Source organism: Lagopus leucura, unplaced genomic scaffold, assembly GCF_019238085.1.
Source record: "Lagopus leucura isolate 7727_CA_CO unplaced genomic scaffold, USGS_WTPT01 Super-Scaffold_100009, whole genome shotgun sequence".
NCBI lineage: Eukaryota > Metazoa > Chordata > Aves > Galliformes > Phasianidae > Lagopus > Lagopus leucura.
The window spans coordinates 4,686,391-4,708,273 of NW_024962266.1; the positions used below are offsets into that span (position 1 = coordinate 4,686,391).

Sequence of the window (21,883 nt, forward strand, 5' to 3'; positions counted from 1 at the left end):
GTTTGGGCCGCTTTGAAGCTTTCTGGCACATGCTGGTGAGGATGCCAGCCCCAAGTCTGAAGGAGCACGCAGAGAGATGCTGCTCTGCCAGCAAGCCTGGGCACTGACCTCACTTCTGAGCTTTTTGCCCTCATTCCTAGATAGAAACTTATGGTTCTGCTGGTTCCTCCCCATCTGGCTGTCTGTGACAACGGCAGCAATGGGCACTTGGCTGAAAATCTGGCTGGCACTAGAGGTCAGCATCAGCAAAGCCCACTCGGAGGTGTACCAGCTTTAGGAGAAGCAATAGCAGGCAGCTCACCTCACCTCCTCCTGCCACATTCAGGGTACCTGGCACTAATCATCCTTATCATGATCTGCACCTATCTGTCCCTACAAAACCCCTCAACACCTCTTTACTACCTATTGTACATACTGTTGACTTCTAGCATCCAAGCAGACTCTGTGCATCTAACTCCAAGCATGATGTATAGCTTCAGAATTTAGTCTACCCAGCTTACACCACATTACATTTAAACCTTGATCATCTGAAGCATCAGACCTACCTACCACCCTAAACTAGAATGGAGCTTTACAGCCTCTGATAAACGACAGAAGGGAAAGATGCATGAGGTTACCATCCAGACCTTCATAAAACCAAGAAAACAGACCTCTGGTCTGCAGGCTTAAGTCCACAGACAGGCTGTCGATCTGCTTCCCCTCCAGACAACACTGCAGGAATGTGACAGCTGATAAGCTGGGAAAGCAAAGCCATGTAGGCAGTCAGCATCTCTGCACAGCACAGAGGTGTGGTTACACAACCGACATCTGCAGAGCCTCCTGCAGCTGTGATCTGGGCCATGGAGCAGGGCCAAAACACACCTTGCACACCACTTTGAGCCCGCACGGCCGTCCTGCTCACCGTTTGTATGCAAGCTTCATGCAGCAGAATCTGCATCTTTATGATTTCTTTGCATTGCATCGAGCCCACAGTGGACATTCAGTAGGTAACAACAACAGTCAAGAGCAAAAATAAGATTGTGGTTTTCATGTCACCTCTCCCTGCCACGAGCTTGGTCAAGTACTACCATGAGAAATGATATCTGGCATGGTAGAGGGGTCTTGTGCTTCTCTTACACCTCAGTATGGGGCAGATGGGATATCCCTTCTTCCTACCCTTTCCCAAAAGCTGGTAGAAGAAGCCACCAAGGCCATGTATGTCCCTGGTGCTCTTTGTGCTGGGTTCTGGTATGGTGCCTAGCACAACGGAGCCTGAACGGCGACAGGAGTCCTGAGGCTGAACTACAGTACAAACAAATAATAGCAATGAAAAGCAATCATTTGCCTTAGAGGACTGGGTCTAGCAGGAGCTTTTGGGATAACCTTCCTCTGCTCCTTGGCAGCAGCATGAAGACAACACTCAGCCTCCATCCCATGAAGATAAGCATACGAGGGGTCTGGAGTGGATGTTGTATCACAGAGTGTGCAAGCACAACGGGAAGGGTGCTGAGTTTGCTGATGGTTTCCACCCTGGGAAGCAGCACGACTCATGTGCCATTGTCTTCTGTCTCCCTCCCCACAGCCTCAGTCCCCACGACCAGAGAGGATAGCATCATGTGCAACAGCCGCAAGGTGCTACTGCTAACCAAAAAAAAGCACAGAAACTCAAAAAGTCTTGACACCATGTCAGGGTCACACTTCGGAAGACTCCCCTTCCCTTCCTCCCTCCTCTCTCATTCCCACTGCCTTTAACCCCATGGAACACTTAGAGATGGGTTGTTGCTGTTGTGGGAAGCACACGGGTTCCGTTGCTGTTCTAGCTGAGCCTCCTCTGGGTTTGAGACAGCAGGTCTGTGTAGATTTTGGATCTCAGGAACCTGGGGTATGAGTCTTTTTCCATCAGGCTGTGCACTTTTCCCTGGGCTTGGTCAAAGCAAGAAAGGGAGGGCTCCTGCATGTTCCTTCTTGTCAGCTCCCGTGTCTGGAAGTCAATGTTCACCTGGGAAAAGCAACAGAAGAGTTTTGGGTGCTGCTAAAAAAACTCATGTTTTGTCTCAGCAGCAGAGCAACCAAGCAGAACAACCAAGCACTTATTCTTGAACAAGTCTCAACAGCCCCCCAAACTCTGTGGGCTTAGCCACCCAGAGTTACAAATCCTGCCCCAAACTTGGAATAGTTGAAGAAGATACATACTGACCTAAGTGTTTCTGACCTCAAGTTGCTTTTATTCAGTCTCTTAATGAGTTTACATAGCAAATATCCTACGAATGCCTGCTCAGTCTAACATACATATCTCCTGCTGCCCAAGAATTCTCTATTCCCTCTTTTTCCTCACATGCCCAATAGGATGGAGAGTGAACTTTTAGCTGGGTTTAATCTATCAGCATACTCTTATTCAGCTATGTTGTTATAAAATAAATTGTTTGAATTTTCCCATAACAGCGTGATATTACAATGCCTTGAAATGGGACTTTAAAAAATAAACAGCCCTTGTGTTATGACTGCAGTGTGTTTGTGAAGCCAACAACAAGAGCTTTCCTGTTTTCTTTTGCTAGCAAGCCGTCAGCATTTCTTAGGGTTAGTATTGAAAACCTGGCTGCTAAGATGTTATTTGTCATTATTAACAAGCGCCCAGACTAAAAGCTGTCTCAAAAGTAAAGCTGCCTGCTGTAACCCTGATGGCAGCAGAACAGATCAGCTCCCTCTGCCACTTGAGAGTCACTAGCAAGCCAGAATTATGACAAAAGGACTCGATTTTAGGAAGGACCTCATCCAACCTGCACTCACGTTTCTAACCCAGAAACAGCCCTGCAGAACTGTGGATCTCCCAGCAGGAAGATGCTCACTGAGGGCACTGCACCCTGAGATGTCCACACCACCTGGTGCCATCGGTGGCCTTGCAATGGCCTTGTCAGTGCACAGATGGGGTTGTGAGAGCCTTCTTAGGATGAGCCCTGCCCCATCCCTGGAGATCCCCCAGGCCGTGGATGGGCCCTCGGCAGCCTGACCTGGTGGGCAGCCAGCCCATGGCAGGGGTTTGAACTGAATGACCTTTAAAGCCGTTCTGTGATTCTCTGATCCCTTGCAGCACCCGTATGATGACAAGCACACATGCAAGAAGACTGCTGTGGGAGAGCAGTGCTGCAAGCACTGCATTATGAATACAGTACCACAAAGCAACATCACGACACAGGATCTGACAGCCGCATCAGCCTGTCAGTACATTGAAGAGTGCTGAACAATGCCAGGCTTCAGGTGGTGACTGCACTTTTTGTTCAGCTCTGAGCTCCTGCTCGCATCTTTTCAGGAGGTCTAATTGAATTTGGTGTTAGTCAGCAGATAAACACTCTTCCCCGGAGAGTCAACAAGTTAGTCATTGGTGGGATGCTTCTAGACACAATGTCCTGTGAGGAGTGAGCCCAACTGCCTGCCTGGGGAGCAGTAGTAAAGTTGGTGGGGAGGATCTCCTAGGAAGCTGGTGAGGTTAGGAAATGTAAGTTGCAATTGCCAGCAAACTCATTGGCAATGACTAATTTAGCATCATCAAATCAGTTGCCCTCACCAGGGGATGAGTCACTGCAAGCAGAGGCATTGGAGCAGGCAGGAGGCTTTCCTGTAACAGGAAGATTTCTCCTCTTTACCCCCTCCTCCTCATCACCTCCAGGGGAAGGAAGATCCCCCAGGCCCTGCAGTTCCACCAGGGGGACAGGACCCATTCCCTGCCGAAGGGCAGCTCTGCCTACCAACCTCACGGGGAGCCTGAACGTCAATGAACTCCTCAAAGATGCGTTGTGCCTTGGCAGCCAGCTTGGCTGCTGAGCGGGTCTTCTTGAAGTCTTCACAGGCCAGCCAAAACTCCAGGTTCTCCTCACTGAACTCAGTCTTCAGGAAAGCACGGAAGGCAGCCAGCCCATCTGCAAGGAATACAAGGGGAGTTACAGTGGGAGGAGAAAGCAAGCTGGGAACAATCCTACAGCATCCCTCCATCTGCTCCTGCCCAACCGAAGCCATTCTCATAGATGTGTGACAGCACACTCCATGATCTCATTATCCATCATCTAGAGTGATGCCACGTGAAGCCAAGCATTATTCACTGTGATTAATGAAAACTTAGTTTTTGCCAGCCAACATAGCAAAATGCTTTCTTTGGCACTGACATATCAAACCTCTGAAATTTGAAACAACCATAGAATCATTAAGGTTGGAAAGACCACTGAGATCATCTAGTCCAACCTGTGACTGCTCCAGCTCACGTTCCTCAGTGCCACATCTCCGCAGTTCTTGAACCCCTCCAGGGTTCTTCTGAGAAGTTTTTCCTCACACCCAACCTAAACTTCTCTTGGCACAACTTGATGCCGTCACCTCTCATCCTATCACTGTTACCAGGAGCAGAGGCTGACCAATCTCACCGCAGCCTCCTTTTAGGAGCTGTAGAGAACTGCAAGGTCTCCCCTGAGCTCCTCTTCTCCACACTGCCCCATGCCATTTCCTCAGCTGCTCCCCATCACACTGTGCTCCAGACCCCACACAGCTCCCTGCTTTTTCTGGACACACTTGAAGCTTGAATGAGGCAACCTGTTTCCACACCACCTTGTCCACATTAATGACGGGATGTTACAAAGTGGGGCACTAAGAAAAGCCTTTAATAAAATAGAGCACGTGTGGACTCGTCTCTGACGTTCTCCATCACTTTGCTTTATTGCCTTATGACATATTTTTAGTTCCCACTCACACAGAGGAAGGATCTTGGAGAGCACAACTGTTACAGCTACAATAAAGGAGAGAGGGAAAGGACACAGCGTAATTACTACTCGTCTAGTCAGCAGTAAAAGTGTTCTTATCACTTGCTAATGCTCAGCAATTGTGACATTCCAGTAATGTAATCTGACTCAGCTGGGGCAGAATAGAAACGTTGAGAGATTTATTAGGCATCAATGTGCTCTTAAACCCCAGCTGGGTGTATTTATGGACACAGCTATTGTTTTTTATTTCCTTTCCCTGAATGGCACGAGCAGAGTAGAACTAACTGAAGGCTTTACACACACCCCTTCTCTTTTGCTAAGCTGAAGGATAAATTTGGCTCCTGTTTTTTTTTCCAGTAACACGTCTCTAACTTTTCCAGTAGGGTCTGAATAGTTGTAGCTCATGACTGGAAACCTCCCCAGTCAGCCTTGGCTGCTTCCAAGGAAGCATCTATAAATACTGATGGAGTCGGGAGAGCACTCAGCAAGGTCAGGCTCAGGGAAAGAACGATGGGAGTGGATATTGGCTGAGATAGGCAAAGGCTGACAGGGTTTGCAAGCCTGGATCTCCTCCTGCACTGCTGCAAGGGGTGAGCTCCACCTCACCCAACGAACTGCTCCAAGTGTCAAACAGCAGCCAACAGCCCAAGGCAGGGGAGATATCTGACTGCCTGGATCCTCAGAGGGACCAGCAGAGAAGATGCATGGCCAGATAGGACCAAGCTCCAGGCTATTACTCTCTGCTTTAGGCTTCATGAAGATCCCTCACTGACAGGCTTGGCAATGCTAACTGCTCCATCAGCACTCTGCATTGCAAAGAGCTGCTGTGGCACAGCACCCAGCAGCTAAAACTGGAATGTCTCCACCTCAGCTACACTGCCTTCTTCCTGTCAGCCCTGGGAGGGTGAGAAATAGCTGTATCACACCCAGTGATTAACGCACTTGTAGAAAGGTTTGGGGCTGCAGCTGTGGGCAAAGGAGGGCTCTCATCCAAGGGCACTGCTGAGCACAAATTGTGGGTTCAAAACCAAAGCAGTAAGGCAATGTCAGCCCTTGAGAAGCCCGCAGAATGGAGTGTCCAAAGGCACCTCTAGGAAGCTAGCACCTGTCAGTCATGCTTCCCCTGGCTGCTCCAAGCACCTCTATGAATAGGTAGATATGGAGCAAGAGAAGACTGTTTTTGAGCTACTCCAGTTCCTGAAACCCAGAGATACACAGATATTCTAAACTCTGCTATTTAATGCCTGTAACATTCATAGTGCTTATGTGGAGGACTTGACAAAGGAGAGAGGAGCCCTTAGAGGAGGAAAAGGAGAGGACATTAACAGCTGAACTGACAGATTTCACTAAGTATGAATGGGGAAAAGCAGCAGTTCCCTGAGATTTTGCCATTTGGTAAATCATCAGACTGTAGGATGCTTAATGTTAATCATTCCAGCACCCAAACAAGCTGTTTTGACAACACCATCTCCACTGTGTGTCCCTGTAGAGTTCTGTCTTCCCTTTCACTTGCCTTCTGCCCAGAGAATTTACAGGCGCCCCATCCCTGCAGGTACCCAAGGGCAGGTTGGATGGGGCCCTAGGCAGCCAGATTGGTGCCTGATTAAGTGCTTTGGCAACCCTGCCCACAGCAAGGGTCAGAACTGGACGATCTTAGAGGTCCCTTCCTCCTCCAGCCAGTCTATGATGCTGTGATTCGCTGTCCTGAACTTTCCCTTTCCTCTGCAACAGTCCCAGCACTGAGAGAGAACCATTTGCCAAAAATAGCAGCTGTGCATGGCAAATATAATATCTGCAGAACGTAGTATCTGCTCAAACAAGTGGACGTGGTGATTGATGAGATGAGAAAGGCTTTGGCTTCAGCCCTGCCCCAGAGAGCAGAGCAGCAGCTGGGACCAAGAGGTCTCCACATGCTCTCACATCAATCAGCTCCTTTTTATTTTGAAGCAAGTTTAGACAGAGGATATATAAATAATAGTATCTGGCTGAGCTCCATGGTTTTTTTTAATACATTCCTGTCATCTCCTCCCCAAAGCCCTTGGGGAGCTGGAAACAATCAGGGCAGACCTGAGAGGACCTTGCTGAGGAGAGCTTGGATGGAGGAGAGGTCATCCTGGACCGGAGGCCGCTCTGCTCTGCAGATCAACCCTTTGGCCTCTGCCTGCCTGCCTGTACCTCCAGCTGGAAGTTCAGGCACAGAGGTAGAAGCCTGCATCACTGCACAGTGCTAAATCACTGCCAACAGGTTTGTCATGGGACAGTGGCTAAACTAATGGGAAGGGCAGGAGGACCTGAGCTGGCATTTGACACGGTTGTTGGCTTTCATCTCCTGTATGTGAAGGCTACCAAGGAAGCATCCCTGATGAATTTGCATTTCAAAGCTCATTTCAACTGAGAAGCACGGAGGTTGCTGTGTGATGTGAACAGGAGAACATCTGCTGTTGGGTCAGCCTTTTGAAGTAGGCTAGAAGACACGTGGAGCACCTGAGAAGTACAGTTCCAAAGGGAATGGGGAAAAAAGCATGGGGATGATAAGCTGTATTAAATCCTTCATGAAGGTGGGTAGGCACAGGCTGCTCAGAGAAGCTGTGGGTGTCCCATCCCAGGTTGGATGGAACTTTGGGCAAATTGATGTAGGCAGAGATGTCCCTATGGCAGGGGGTTGGAACAAGTTGATCTTTAAAGGTCTCTTCCAACTCAAACCATTTTCTGGTTCGATATCTTTAGAACTATCACAGGATAGATCTCTGCTAGATCAGGTTGCCCATCAGTGCTCAGAGCCCTTCCAGCCTGACCTTGTCTGTCTGCATGGATGGGGCACCCACAGCTCTCTGGGCAGTCTGTGCCAGTGCCTCACTGCTCTTGTTGTAATAAACTTCTTCCTTATATCCAGTCTAAATCCCCCCTCTTTCAGTTTGAAACCATTTCTCCTTGTCCTATCTCACAGACCCTGCTTGAAGAGTCTGTTCCCTTCCTTCTCACAGCCCCTTTAGACACTGAAAGGCCACTCCCAGGTCTCCCCAGAGCCTTCTCCTCTCCATACTGAACAGCCCCAACTGGGGTTATAGGTAATTCCTTACCAGACAGGGCTGAAGGGACAAGGTCACAATGCTCTGCATAGCATATGTACACTCTCACTGCTGCCTAGCATTGCTTTGATGAATGCTAGGTGCCTGTCACTAGCTCATGCTGATGCTGTTCTGGCTTAGAGAGAACTGGGAGTAGGAAGGGATATTCCTATGCTGTGTAGGAAGAGCAGCAAGGTGTAGACAACAGGAGGAGGAGGACAATAAAATTTGGGCAGAAGAGCATCAAGTTCACAACATTGTAGAAAAAAAATAATCTATGAGATAAAAATGGAAACTCAGTGCCAAGGTTTTCCATGTCAGATGCTTCATTGATAAGTGAGTAAGGGTTGAGGACAGACTGTCCTGCTGGATCCTGGACAAATGAGAAGCCATGTGTCCAGCCCCTCAAGGGATGCAGAATGAGACATGCCACTGTGTGCATCTCCCTGCGGCAGCCTGTCAAAAGGAATCTCCGTCTGGCTGACCAGAACTGCACCTCCTGGGCACGGGTACAGCGGGGGGATTTCTCCTCTGTTACTCACATCATGCACACACGCTCTGCAGACCACAGAGCTCCAGTTCCCTGGGAGCCATTGCTAATCCAGCACTGAATAGGAAAAGAATGCCAGAACCTAGCAAGTTGCAGCCACTGCTTTTTCTCCCCGAGCACCCAAGGGAACATGCTATATATGATCCTTCCTCTTGCTTTTGCAAACGCCTGCTGTAAACCAGGCTTGAGCTCCCTTTTCCTGCTGCCTGCCATGCTCACAAGCCCTGGCCCAAGGGCACACTGCTCCGGGAGATGTCTCTTGCAATGAGCTGGGACAAGGCTCCCGCTGCATGAAGAGGGTTGGCTGGCTGATGCCATGGTTTCAAGCTGATTCGCTTCTCCCGTTAGCAAGAGCAAGTCAGGTATTGTTGTGTTGACCTATTTGTCTGGGGCTGCCAAGGAAGTTGGGCTGTGCTATATCCTAATGTGGCACTGTATCCCAGTGTGGCACTGGAGCCCCACTCAGCTCCCTGAAATCAGCGTCACAGCCTCCTTCCAAAAGAAGCTAAATGTCCACATAGTGAAGGAGGTGTGACAGACGTGGCAGGCAGCAGCAGCCCACCTGCTAGCACTGCAAGCCACAGGGGAATCCTCCACGAGCACAGCTGGTGCTCAGCCCATGCCCTGAAGCATAGAATGGAATTTGTGGCTGGCTGATGTTGTTCACCTGGGCAGTCACAGGGAAACCTGGCTGATACAGCTCTGTACTTCTCTTGGCACTCAGTGCAGATTAGCTGGCAGCTTTACTGTAGATGTTGCTTTCTTACTGTGAAATTTTGGTCAGATAAGGCACGAGTTCCTATCAGGAACTAAATGTTTTTCACTAGGTGCCAAAGAACTACCATAATTACTTCCCATCATAGAGACAGGGAAGATTCTGATGTTTCATTGATCGCTCTATGAGGCTAATTGATTAATAGAACCAGATATTCTTGTAACGCTATTGGATGAAGTAATTGGGCTGAAACTCGATTTGGCATTCACAGCACTCAGCTGAAGAGGGAACAGTGTGTGTAATTCCAAAACACAGACAAAAGGCAACTTCACTGCCTTTTGTAACCAACACATTTTTGTTGCAGCCTCTGTCCAAAAAGGAGAAAAATGGACAACTTTAGCATTATTGAAGGAAGAACAAGGGCTTGAGTTTAAAGACAGAGCTGTAACATCAATGTGAACATCCTGTCCTCTCTCACTGCCCATTCTTCAGGCACCTCTGTCTCTTTTGTGTATTTTTCCCTTCGTGTTCCAGATTTGGACTAAAGAAATGTTCCCTCTTGGCCATACCCAGATACACGATCGTTTCCTACTGCCTGCAAGCCATGATCTCAACGAGATACTGCTGCTATAATTACATATTGCTTTTTCTGCCTTGGACAGCCAGCCTGTTCAGAATTGTCACCTAATTCTCAGCCAAAACTGTTGTCATCCCAGCCGAAAATCCAGAAAATAAACTGCATATTATTCAAAATAATAATATAATTCTATCCTGATGCTTTAATATGCAAATCCTGACCTGCTAAGGAAGTCAGCTCGTTCCTTATGGCGGTAAATCAGTTCACCGCCCACACTGACTTCTTCCCAACCTCAATTCACTCGTTTTACTCTTAAATAGAAACAAATTAATGAATCTATACTGTGAACTTCCCTGCCTTGTTTATAATTCCTCAGCACGAATGCACCGGTGAAGCAGGGTAACGCATTCTGAACAGAACTGATATGATTGATCTATTGAATGGAGTGAGGCGCTGATTATATGTTTGCATAATGTTTCTTGATGTGAAACTTTCAGGTTTGCACTGGGAACTATAAATTAGAGCCAGCCAAGTGCTACCATGCATGGTTTCTTCATAAGGACTGCAACAGAGCACAGAGTTCAAGGTTATTTAACTGCACATTGGATTTCCTACTGCAATTGATGGTAGCAATCAGTCAGATTCACCAGATGGCTCTGAGAATTTCAGCTCTGCAGGCCTGGATTACAATATTCTGCAAGGGATATGGTCAGTGGGCACGGTGGCAATGGGTTGGGCCTGATGATCTTAAAGGCCTTTTCCAACCTGAACGATTCTATGAATGGAAAGAATGGGACGCTATGGTGCCATAACCCCCTGCTCAATGACCTTTTGCAAATGTGAAGATAAAATATTAATACAGTGGAGTGCTGATGAGTGGTGGCAATGAAGCCCGGCCCGTGAATCACTGTTACCACTTCCTCGGGGTAAGAGGTACCCAAGGGACCACTCCTGTGCCATGCAGTGTGTGTACCTTAGTTTGCCCTACCTACACACAGTGCCTAGGGGAAAAAAGGTGGTACAAGTTGATCTCTACTCACATTTATGGGACAAAAGGACATCAAAAGAGTCTGCCCATCTCGTTGCTTCTTCTGTTGACAGTCTTCTGGAAGAAAGAAGAGGCAGATTACAGACAACCCATGGCTGTTTGACAAGCACACCAAGGAAGGCTGGAATTCTTCTCACCAAACTTTGGAGGTCTACAATAGAAAGGTCTCCAAGTGTGCAAGTCCCCCTGGTTCCCTGCAAAGTCAGTGGGGAGATGCCAAGGGACTCTCATGGGTCTCCTCACCTCGTCCTCAGGTAGACAGGTAAAGCAAGGCAGATGAATCACACCCAGAAAGGGACCAATTTTTCCTTACCGACTCAAAGCAAAGAGCAGGGAACAAGTTCAGATGCAGACATTTACATTGTAAATGTCAAAAGTTAAGTGAAACGAAACCCACCCCTGCAGAAGTGTTTATTTCTCTCTCCTGACTGCAAGGAGAAGGTGAGCTCAGACGTGGGATCAGATGGATTCCATCCCACTTGCCTTAAATCAGGACTCCGTATTGTTTGAGGCATCTGCTTTCGTGCTGTGCAAACTAACACAGGACATTTAGGCAGTGTTTAATAACACTCAGCTAAGGAGGACTGTGACCTGGAATTGCTGCTCACCTCTTCGACAAAGCCAACTGCTCAGACTTTGATTTGCTATGACAGAGGGATATATTACCCCCATCCCTGGAGATGTCCAAGGATGGGTTGGATGGGGCTGGGCAGCCTACAGCATACAACAAAAGGAAGGCAGTTCAAGAGGAGTGGTGGGCAGGGAGAGGAGGACAGAGGTGGGATGGGGTGGGGATGCTGCAGCTATACTCACTTCAAAGCCCGGTTGGGCTTGTCCGGAAGAATAGCTGTGAAATCATTATATGAGTCTGATTTGTGAGACAGGCAGCCCAGGCGAGTCCTCATCCCTCTGTTCCTGTGGTCGATGTGAGGGAGCAGGGGGGTGAGCAGGGGAAAACCAAAGAAGAGGATTATAACTCTAGCCAGAGCTAACAAAACAAAACCCCAAAGATGACACAGCTCAGCGGCTCTGTGCCATGTCAGATCTGCATCCCTCGTCCCTCACCTGCGGGAGGAACCCTGAAGCATCTCCAGGAGGATGCTAAGGATGGATACAGCATGGATACTGGCTCGCCCAATGCCAACCAGTTGTTCTACTGGTCCAGCTAGCAGAAAGGCTGTGCACTAGGTGGTGTCCTGGAAGGGCCTGCCCTCAGCAGAGCAGGAGGGCAGCTACACCTGCAATCAGCTGCATCAGAACAGGGTGGTGCCTATGCTGTAGGGCAGGAAGGGGTTGGAGGGCAGGAAGGAGCAAGGCACCTGTGATGTGAGCTGTGCTGCAGAGCCAGGGGAGCCTGGCCCACTTCTTTAGACTCAGCATTACATAAGCAGGCTAAAGCTTCCTCTTCCATGGCAGGTTTATCCATGCAGAAAAGGACCTTACTGCTTTTCCCTTTGAATTTCGGAGCAGTTCCAGTGCTTTGCTCCCACATAGGCTCCTCAGCTCCCTGCCAACTCCTTCCCAGCACAACTGATGAGAACAGCATCACTGGGATAGAGAGAGCTTGGAAAGGAAGGGAACACAAAGGAAGAAGGAGATGGAACATACATGCATGGCACTGGACTGGCATCGTCTCCCCTCAGAAACAGATGCCAACTGATGGTTGGACAGTGTCTAGAAGGGCAGAGCCTGAGCTCCCCCCAGCCTAAGAGCACCCCTCGTGGGTCACTCCTGAGCATGGGAGGGCTGTGGCATGCACTTCTCAGCTGCTAGACTCCCTCTGGAAGCTCCCTCTGAGCCCTGCTGCTGAGCAGATGCCAAACAATCCCTGAGACTGCAGAGGGAAGCACAGCGTTTCTCCCTTCCCTATGCAGAACACTTCAGCACTGAGCTAATCTGTAGCACGCCTGTCCCCTTTCTCCTCCCGCCCTGCAGAGAGTTTCTATTATTGCACATTTTCATGTAATCTTACAGCAAATTAAATGTTAATTAAATGCAACGAGTGTCTCCCTGGCAGAGCACAGGCAGCTCCAAGCACAGAACCTGGGGATCTTCAGTGGCAAGAATAGCTCTAAAACCCGAACCTGTGACCAGCAGTCTCAGGACGTTGCCCTACATCCACCCCCCACAGCAAAGCAGACACCCTGCATGCAGGGAACTGCATCCCCAGCTGAGCCTGCTGTGCTCAGACTGACACTGAGTGGCTATAGGATCCCACTGGTACCTTTCCCATATGCCACCTTCCCCCAGCCCTTATTCTCCTCAGCCGTGCCTTGATGAAGCTCACGGCTTCCTCAGCAAGAGATGTGGCATGCACTGCTGCACTGCTGCTCAGATTTCTCTCCAATGCCTGAGATGAAGAGGCTGCAGCAGGGAATGGCAGTAAGGAGGCTGCGGTGCTGCACTGTGAGCACAGAGCTCAGCTCATGGAACACAGGTCGTGATTCCAGAACAGGACGTGGGGGAAAGAACATGGGTTGGTAGGAGGTTGGGAGGTAGGGGAAGGGCAGGAAGGAGCCATGAGGCTCACAGAATGAGGCAGACAGCAACAGGATAGACAAGGGATGTGGTGTCCGTGCAGTTACCTCCGTGGGATCAGTAACGCAGCCATTCAGGACTCCAGTTATGGCCAATCCTCTATCTGGTTGGCTTGGAGGGTGGTTTGCAGGAAACAGGAGTGTAGGAAGGAGGGATTCACAGTTTCACGCCCTGGCACTTAAAAATATAACAAAGAATCCTCTGCCAGAAAAGGAGGGCCCATTGCTCTCAACCCATTTGATCCTCGTCAGTTTTCCAATGGAAGACTCTTGGACTTGAAGGATGATCACAGAGAAAAGACAGCATTTCCTCCTGGGAGCAGAGCCATGGGGTAAGTCCAGCTGCAGGTCCGAGCTTGGTGTCACGGCTCAGCATGGAGCAGCAGGGCTCAGCACAGCTGCATTCATCATGCAGTGCCTCCGAAGGTCGGTCCTCAAAAGGCAAAGCTCCAGGGCGACCTCCCTAAGAGGACTGAACTACCTCTTGTTCCCGTTCCTGCGAGTCATGGCTGGCATTACTGGCCATCGTGGTGCTGCAAACAGAAGAACAGGAGGACTTCATGCGTCTGTGGATCTCTCCTTCCACCATCACAAGGCTCAAGTACTCACATAGACGAACTCAAAGAAAGCATCTCCTCATCTGGGCAGTGGGAGCTCATAGGAAGCCGTAGGGAGGGATGAATGGACTGACGGGGTGGCAGGGTTCCCTGAGCACGGGCACACAGACGCTGCTGGAACAGATCTCCCAGCAGGGAGCAGAAGGCAGTATCCACTAAGCTGGTGGGACAGAGCAGGATGGAGCCGCCTGCGTAGTGAGCAAAGTGCAAAGGTTTCCTGTTTGCCAGGACAAGGCTGAGCTCCAGATAACCTCCAGGTCCCCCTGACCAGAGGGGATGGCCAAGGAGGAGAGCAAGGAGCTGATGGGAGCAGCAGCTGCATGCAAAGGGCCAGGAGCTCTGCCAGGGCCGGGGGAGATCCCAAAGCTCAGGCTGCCCAATGCAGCATGCCTTTTAAAACCTGATTACATTAAAAATGCACAAAGCCTCTTCCCAACTAAATTAATGGAACTGGGGTTGCACTATACGCCAGTGAGTGCATTTTCTTAATCCCTGCCCTGACCGGCTGCTTCGATGCGCTTTAACTGAAATCAATCCTTGTAATACCTTAAGCCCCTTCAAAATTTCCTCATTAACAGTTTCACCCGCATGTGGGGCCAAGCAGAGGATTTCCCAGAGGCCAGCAGCCCCTTCTCTCTCTGACAGCTGGGATGGGTGCCTACGTGGTGCCCTCTCTTGCAGTCTCCCCTTGCTGCATGCTTTTGGAGGTGCTGTTACGAAACAGCTTGCTGCTCACCCCTGCTCCCACCCACAAAAACTGCACAACAGAGAGGCACCCAACTTCCCCGAGGTCCCAAAGTCTGTCTGACTTTGGAACATCAAGTCCCACAGCCAGGCTGGAGCATCTGTGGGTATGCCCTTGGCTTGCCAGTGAAGTCAGTCGATCCGTTTAGAAACAGAATGCAGTGAAGGCATCCCAGAAAGAGTCTGTGGTGAGGATTATCTCTTCACCCTCCATCCCTCGTCCTCCTCCACCTCCCTCCTACGGCAGGACCCCATCCAGGAGAACTGACAGACTCATCATGGATGCGTTTTGGGGTTTCTCCTTGGGAGACAAAGGGAGGGGGAGCAATTATGACATCAGGATTATCGACCCCCCTCCATCCCAGGAGATCACCTGAGCAAAGATAAGGGAGCCATCCCAACCAGCAGCACAAAGGGGAAGAGGAAAACAAACCAAACAAACACCAGACCCGGAGGGGGGGGGGGGGGGCTTCAGGAGACTAAGAACCCACAGAGCCGAGTAGATAAACCGAGCAGGGAGGCACTGCTGACAGGCGCACAGCGCGATACTCACCGCGGTTGACCTGTCCTCTGCACCCGCGCGTGCTCGGGAAGGCTCTGGAGACACAGCAGAGAGCTCCCTTCGCATCCAGCCCCTCGCACTGCCCTTCGAACCCTTTCTTTCCCCGCACCCCACCCGGAGCCCCGCGCTTCAGCCCCGCACAGCCTCACCCGGCGCTCCGCAACGCGGCGGCTGCACCGCGATGGGCGGCGATGCAGCGGTGCCCACCTGACCCGCACGTCCCTCCGCATCCCTCCTCGCCTTCTCACCTGCTGGGAGAATCCCCCCGCCCCGCTACAGATGCCGGGGGGAGGAGGGATGTCTGCGAGAGCTGTCGCTGCTGTCACCCTCCCCGCTTCGGAAGGGAGCGTCCCTCCCGCATCGCTTTGATCAGCTCCTCTGAGGCTTAGGGGAGGATGCTGCCCTCGGATCGTCGGCAGTCGCGCAGACAGAAGGGAGTGGGGAGTTTAATTAGAGAGCCTCTGTGTCAGAGGGGTCAAGGGAAATCGTTAACCTTATTGCACGGCATGGGAAAGGGAAGAAACCAACCCACCTGGCAGCTTAGGTTGTGACCAGCCCTTGCTCTCCTCTGCTGTGTGCCCCCCGCCCTGGAACCAACCTTGGCTTGCTCACAGCACAGCCTCCCAGCCCTCTCCTGCACCCAGCCCTCCACCTTCAGCCAACAGAGTGTGTATCCAGGGCTTCTGCTAGAACCTATCCCTGCACCCCACTAATAGGATTCTGCCTCTCAACAGTGAGACCTCAGGCCTGGGCTTGACTCAGCTGCCAGAAGCACTGCCCCTGGATGCCAGTGCAGATGTTCAGAGTGGTAGAGGATGTCCCGTCCCTGCAGATGGCCAAGATCAGACTGGATGGCCTCTGAGCACTGCTGGAGCTGGGGGTGTCCCTGCTCAGTGCAGGGGGTTGGACCAGATGACCTTTAAGGATCCCTTTCAACTCAAATAATTCAGTGATTCTATGACCACGAGAGCTCCTGCTCACTCACTTCTTAAGGCATCAGAAACAAACAAACACCACAAATCCCAAGCAGTTAAATCAGTCATTATTTTTCTCTCATTGCCTTTTCTCAGCTAACAAAGCACTGGGCTGACATCCCTGTGCTACTAGCAAGCAGCATGACTTGAGATAGCACATCATCACCAGGCAACATCCCTGGGGAAGGAGCATCCCGCAGAACTTACTATGAAAACACAGGGATTAGCAGCACTGCAGGCCTGATCCCACTGCTCCAGCCTGGATTCCCTCCTTCACAGCTCATCTTGGTAAGGAAATATTTTCCTTGCTGTTATCCTCCCCTTGCAAAGCCCAGGTCATCCTGACTTGGATTTGTCACATCTCCGGTGATGAGGAGACAAGTGCTGAAAAATACCCTACAAAAATGCAGTGGTTGATACAATCTCCTCTCAGCCAAGGTTAAAGGTTGAGGTTCATCTGATGCCTCTGGCTTGTTCCAGTTAAATAACAATCCACTTCAGCCCTTCCCTGAACCCAAGCCAAATTTAAACACAGCATCACTTAGGGTTCAACTCCTAGCGTGTCATTTTTGTTTTAATGCATTTCCACACTTCCAGGTTCTCCCTGGGCAACTGCAGGATGTCACAAATGACCCTGGTTTTGTAACACAACCATCAGATCTCACTCACACATACAGACATCGGGGGAGTGGAGGGCTGCCAACAAAACATTCCATCAACAAAGCTCTACTCTGGATCCTCCTGATCCATTACTCATATAGAACCATAGGATTGGAAGGGACCCTTCAAGGCCATCTGGTCCCACTCCCTGCACTGAGCAGGGACACCCACAGCTGCATCAGTGCTCAGAGCCCATCCAGCCTGACCTTGGCTGTCTGCAGGGATGGGGGCACCCACCACCTCCTGTTGCAACTCACAGACCATTCTGCCAACCACCATTTTTCTCCTACGTCCCTGGGCTGGGTTGGAGTTAATGGAGATCAAAGTGAGCTGTGTTGACACAGGCACGGCGGGAAGTGTAATTAAATTGCAGATAAAGAGAATTGTACTTTGCAGGGTAATATTTTAGAAAGCTTCTGTGAGAAAAGATTTATAGCAAATTCCTTCTAAAATGGCCCTGATGTTTCCAACTACCCCGTAGCTCGTATTTAAAACCTTTTAATAAAATAACTCATTTTGATATTACGTTTGAATCCCATATCATAAAGGGTAAATCTCTAAAGAAATGCTTTAAAGCAATCTCCCCATGACCTGCTCTCAGCAAACATGAACACAGGGGGATGGCTGTCTGTCACCAGGCAATGCAGGTGGGGATTTACCAGCCCACAGCCTAGGTATCCACCCCTCTGGGCTATGTTGGAACATAGCACCTCTACCAAGCAGCTCACAGGCTTGGCTGCCACCTCTAAGTGAGATTCCATTCCAACTTTCTTGTATTTTGCTGTAATTTCATCATCATTCTCTGATCAAACATCCGCAGCCAGGAGCTGCTGCACTTGTAGAAATACATCAACGCCTCTGTGTGCTTTGCTAAGTGTTAAAGCAGTGCCAAGCAGCACCCTGGCAATGTACAGGGTCTCCAGCTGAAGGAACACAGCTGCCAATGCCCAGGACTCGGTGCTCATCAGCCACAGGAGCAGCAGTGGCTGCTCTGACTCACCAGCTCACTCCTCTGCCCATCACACAGGGGATCTGCATGACCTGCAGCAGTCCCAGAGGCCACGCTGCAGGAGAATGCATCTGCCCCACTTTTCCCCACCTGCACACCCTCCTGCCACCTGCAAGGTTCCCCTGCAGCCTTTGCTATATGTGGTTCACTTACCTCTGACATGTTCTCCTCTTGCTCCAGTTAGCTTTATTTCCAACTAGCTCAGCCCTGGTGTTATTTATTGGTTTACTGTACCATCACAGATACCCAGGACACAAACATTCAGAAGAAACGCAATCCACCATTTTAATATCACAACAATAGAGATGGAGAAATCCAAGCACAGCAGAGCTGCAAGCACTGCCTTTCCTTCCAGCATCAAAGCCCACTGCTAATCCCATTGAAACGGGGATCACCCAGCCCCTCTCCTGTTTCTGTTGATCTCAGCTCCCTCCTCTTTCCATCAGCAATTCCAGAAAAACACAGAGATCCCACCATGTGGATGCTGCAGATAAAGTCAATAGGTGCGACGCATCGAAGGGAAAACAACAAAACACATCTGGGGAGTGAGGAACCATCTGCTGCATGCTCCAAGAGCACAGCCAACCTCCTGTCCCTCCCCACCCTGGGCACCGGGCAAAGCATACAGGCTGCAGGGATGCAGCAGGGTACGGCTGGCCAAGGGAAAAGGATGGGACCCTGTGGGTGGTGGTGGCAGTGCCATGCCAGGATGTGGCAGGGCTGTGTTGCTCACTGGGGCCAGTCAGCACTGCTGTAAAGGCTCTGCATGGCCAGGGACTGCTGCTCCTCGGGGATGTGCCAGCATCCCAGCTGCACGTGAAGCATCAGATGGCTTGGGTTTTTTTTGTGCCTGTGAAAACCTAAACTTAGCGAGCAAGATGTTAATTCCTGGGGAAAATAGGCCGTATTTATGTAACCATGAAAAGCTGCAGTGAAAGCTGCAGATCCAATGAGAGAGAAGGAGATGTACGGGGCTAATACAGCACTGCTGTTCACTCTGCTTTGTCAGGACCTCCAGTGGGCACTTATCCATCACCCTACAGCCCAAAGGAGCAGGTCAGAGGCTGTGCAGCCCAAGAATAGAGGTCACATTGTGTGTGCTACATCACAGCCCAGTCTGTCGGGGTTGAGAAGCACAGGGTGTGGAAGCCTGGCTGAAGGAGCACTGCAAATGGCAGCATCTGTGTGTGCAGTGAGCAGCATGAGCTCCAGCCCAGCAGGGATGAAGAGTGCTGAATACAGGGTGAATTCATTCACAGTCATGCAGGATGGCATTAGTGCCTGGCCTCTGCTTGCAGAGACATCACCCATGGTGTGCTCACAACACACCACAGTCCCTTGAGCATGAATAAACCTTAACACCTCCCAGCTCCTACCATTGCCAGTCTGGTTCTATCTGATCTTGTGGACATTTACCTGAACGCAGCAGGGAATTTCCAGACGAATTGGTGAGATGAAGTTGTGACTGCCTTTAAGCAGAGTCCAAGCTAGAGGCAGCTCTGTACGAAAGCATCAGCTGCAGAAGGTTCTGTTGTAGTTCTGTGTGATGGAAGGTCTGCTCCAGGAGAACACCACACCACAGGAGCACAATGGGCTGGAGGCTAAAGCAAACCTTAAGTGTTTTCAAACAAATGGAGGCAGAAATGAGTTTTTGAAACATACAAGGAAAAGCTTTGCCAAACTGATTAATATCCTGAGGGAAAGCATAGCTTCTAAAGAAACTAAAACATCACATAATAGAACACGCTTTTGGGAAAGGACTCTTGAAATAACCTCTCTCTCTTGCCCCTGGGAACAACACAACGGGTAAAGAGTTTCCAGAGAAAGTCTTAAAAAAAAGAAAAAAAGAAAAAAAAAAAAAAAAGGCCATTTACCCTTCTACAGCAGCAGCACGCACAGCCTCGAGGAGAGCCATCACCTTCTAACACCCTTTCCTAATCACATCTGAGAAGGATATAACAGCGTTCCTGCTGCTCTCTCATTTCCTTTGGCTGTCGCTCATTTCTCACTCAAACCAACCCACTGTGAGCAGCAACTCTGCAAAATGTGTTTTGGAGTCATCGACCGGCTTCATGGTGCACAACAACAGGGGACTTCCCATCTGCTGCTGTTTGTTTAGCCCTCACATTACTGAACTAACATCTGGAAAAGCTGCTGAGCCTCCACTTGAAGTGATGCACTTGGAGAGTGTTTCTTTGCCCTCTGTGGAAGATGGAGTGTTGCAGGTATCACTTGGAAAAGAACAAGAGATGCTTCATTTGGTGCCCAGATTTGCATTTAGGTGTTCTCGTGACACAAGCTGAGGCACAACACAGTCCAGCCAACTTGATCCTAAGAATGGGTTGCATGCCTGGAGAGCCACATGCTAGCTCTGACTAAGCAATTCAAGTCCTCTTTCAGATTTCTATCACTGCAACGCAGCCGGATCCCGAGCCACAGAATCATTAAGGTTGGAAAAGGGCACTAAGATTACCTAGCTCATGCTGTGAGGCAAGAGAAAGCCCATTCTCAGAAGCCATGGATTGGGGAGATCCATGGCCAATAGTGCTAGGAAGGCAAACAACACTGCCCCAAGACCCAACACCAGGAGGGAGATGGGGCTGATTCTTATATGTAAGGTTGGCTCTTACCTACTCCCTCCCCTGCCATCATTTGCCTCTCACCGGCCCTGCTCAGACTCCGAGACTGGAGATAGCGTGATCCTTTAAGCCACCCCTCCAAGGGGTTACGCCATGTCCAAGGACCCAATGCCTAACTTCACTGCAGCCCAGCTCCCTAAAATCAGGAAGAAAAAAACCAAAACCAAAACCTAAGACAAAGCAAGGTTACAGGATGGCTGCAGCAGAGAAAGAATCAAGAGGAAAGACATGAATACTGAAAATTCAGTAGGAAAGAATAACAGAAGGGTTGGGATTAGCGAAGTGCCTGCAGTCTCTGCATCTGACTATAGGCATCCAAACAAGGTGACCCAGAGAGACAAGGCTGTGCTTCAGGATTTTCCATCTATCACATCTGTGTAGAGATGCCCAATGATTGACACTACTTAAGCCACACATGCAGCAGCCCTATTGGAAAGCATCAACACCTACTGCACAAGGCAACCCTACACGTGCTGAGTGGCATGAAGAGATCACAACACGTGCTTTGCTGTCTGCAGGTCTGTTCACAGCCCAGTGTGATGTTTTCTTTTTCACAACAGGACAAGTTTCGTTGACTCGTGTTTTGCTTGTGATCCAGTATAAACACCAGCTGTTCCTGCTGCTAGTCTATAGAGTTAATGCTGTCTATAGAGCTCCTATAGTGGATCAACATGCATTTACCTGTATTGCATGGCATCCTACTTTTTCCATGACCATTTCTCCATTCAAGGCTTGAATTCTGCCTCCCTCTCCCAGCAGCCTACATGTTCTCCCCACTACCCTATGTGGGGAAATAGCTGGTTCCTCCATACATGCACCTATACTCTCTATTCACCACCCAAGATTGAAAGAACGTTGGGCAAACACCCAAAAAAGCATTTAGATACAATCATCCAATCACTTGGTGCCCATTTCATCCAGAATCACACCAGACACAACTGTACCAAAAGGCTTAGCATATTGTCAAGTACTGCCTTCCCCAAAGCCGTGGGATGTCTTTGTCTTGTCACATGGGATTACTTTGGTTTGAGATGACTTTCTCCTAAAAACCCCACATGCTTTACTTGTTGAGCACCTCTCCAGGCTGCTTTTGTTTCAGATATATATTTTTTTCCTCCTGCAGATGATAATTAAACAGATCTGCAATTACCCAGGCCTTCTTTGTATTCTTTCTAGAGACAGGTACTACTTAAATCCAGGGCATTCAGGTGCCCCATTTTTGTCAAGAAACACCACAGACTGTTCTGAAATCACTTTAGCTTGCTCCTTAACAAAATCCCTGACACTCAGACAGCATGAGACCACCTGTTTTCCCAAGAACACCCATGACATTTTTTCTGCATGTTAAGCAGAGATCTCACTGATAATTGTTACCACAGGCAGTGCTAGTCAGTGCTTCTTTCTCTTCAGCTTTTTAGAAGGGTCTGTAAGATAGAACGGGGAAATGATTTCAAACTATAAG

General features: G+C 49.7%; 1 protein-coding gene across 1 annotated transcript; it reads right to left on the minus strand.

The window, feature by feature from the left end:
- Positions 1–1,708: 1,708 nt before the first annotated feature.
- RGS8 (regulator of G protein signaling 8) lies at positions 1,709–13,526 on the minus strand. The gene is made up of 5 exons (XM_042873730.1): positions 13,265–13,526; positions 11,493–11,594; positions 10,672–10,736; positions 3,727–3,893; positions 1,709–1,978 (listed from the first exon to the last, which is right to left on the minus strand). The coding sequence occupies exons 1-5, from the start codon at positions 13,288–13,290 to the stop codon at positions 1,796–1,798; spliced, it is 543 nt and encodes a 180-aa protein (XP_042729664.1). The 5' UTR covers positions 13,291–13,526; the 3' UTR covers positions 1,709–1,795.
- Between the last annotated feature and the right edge of the window lie 8,357 nt (positions 13,527–21,883).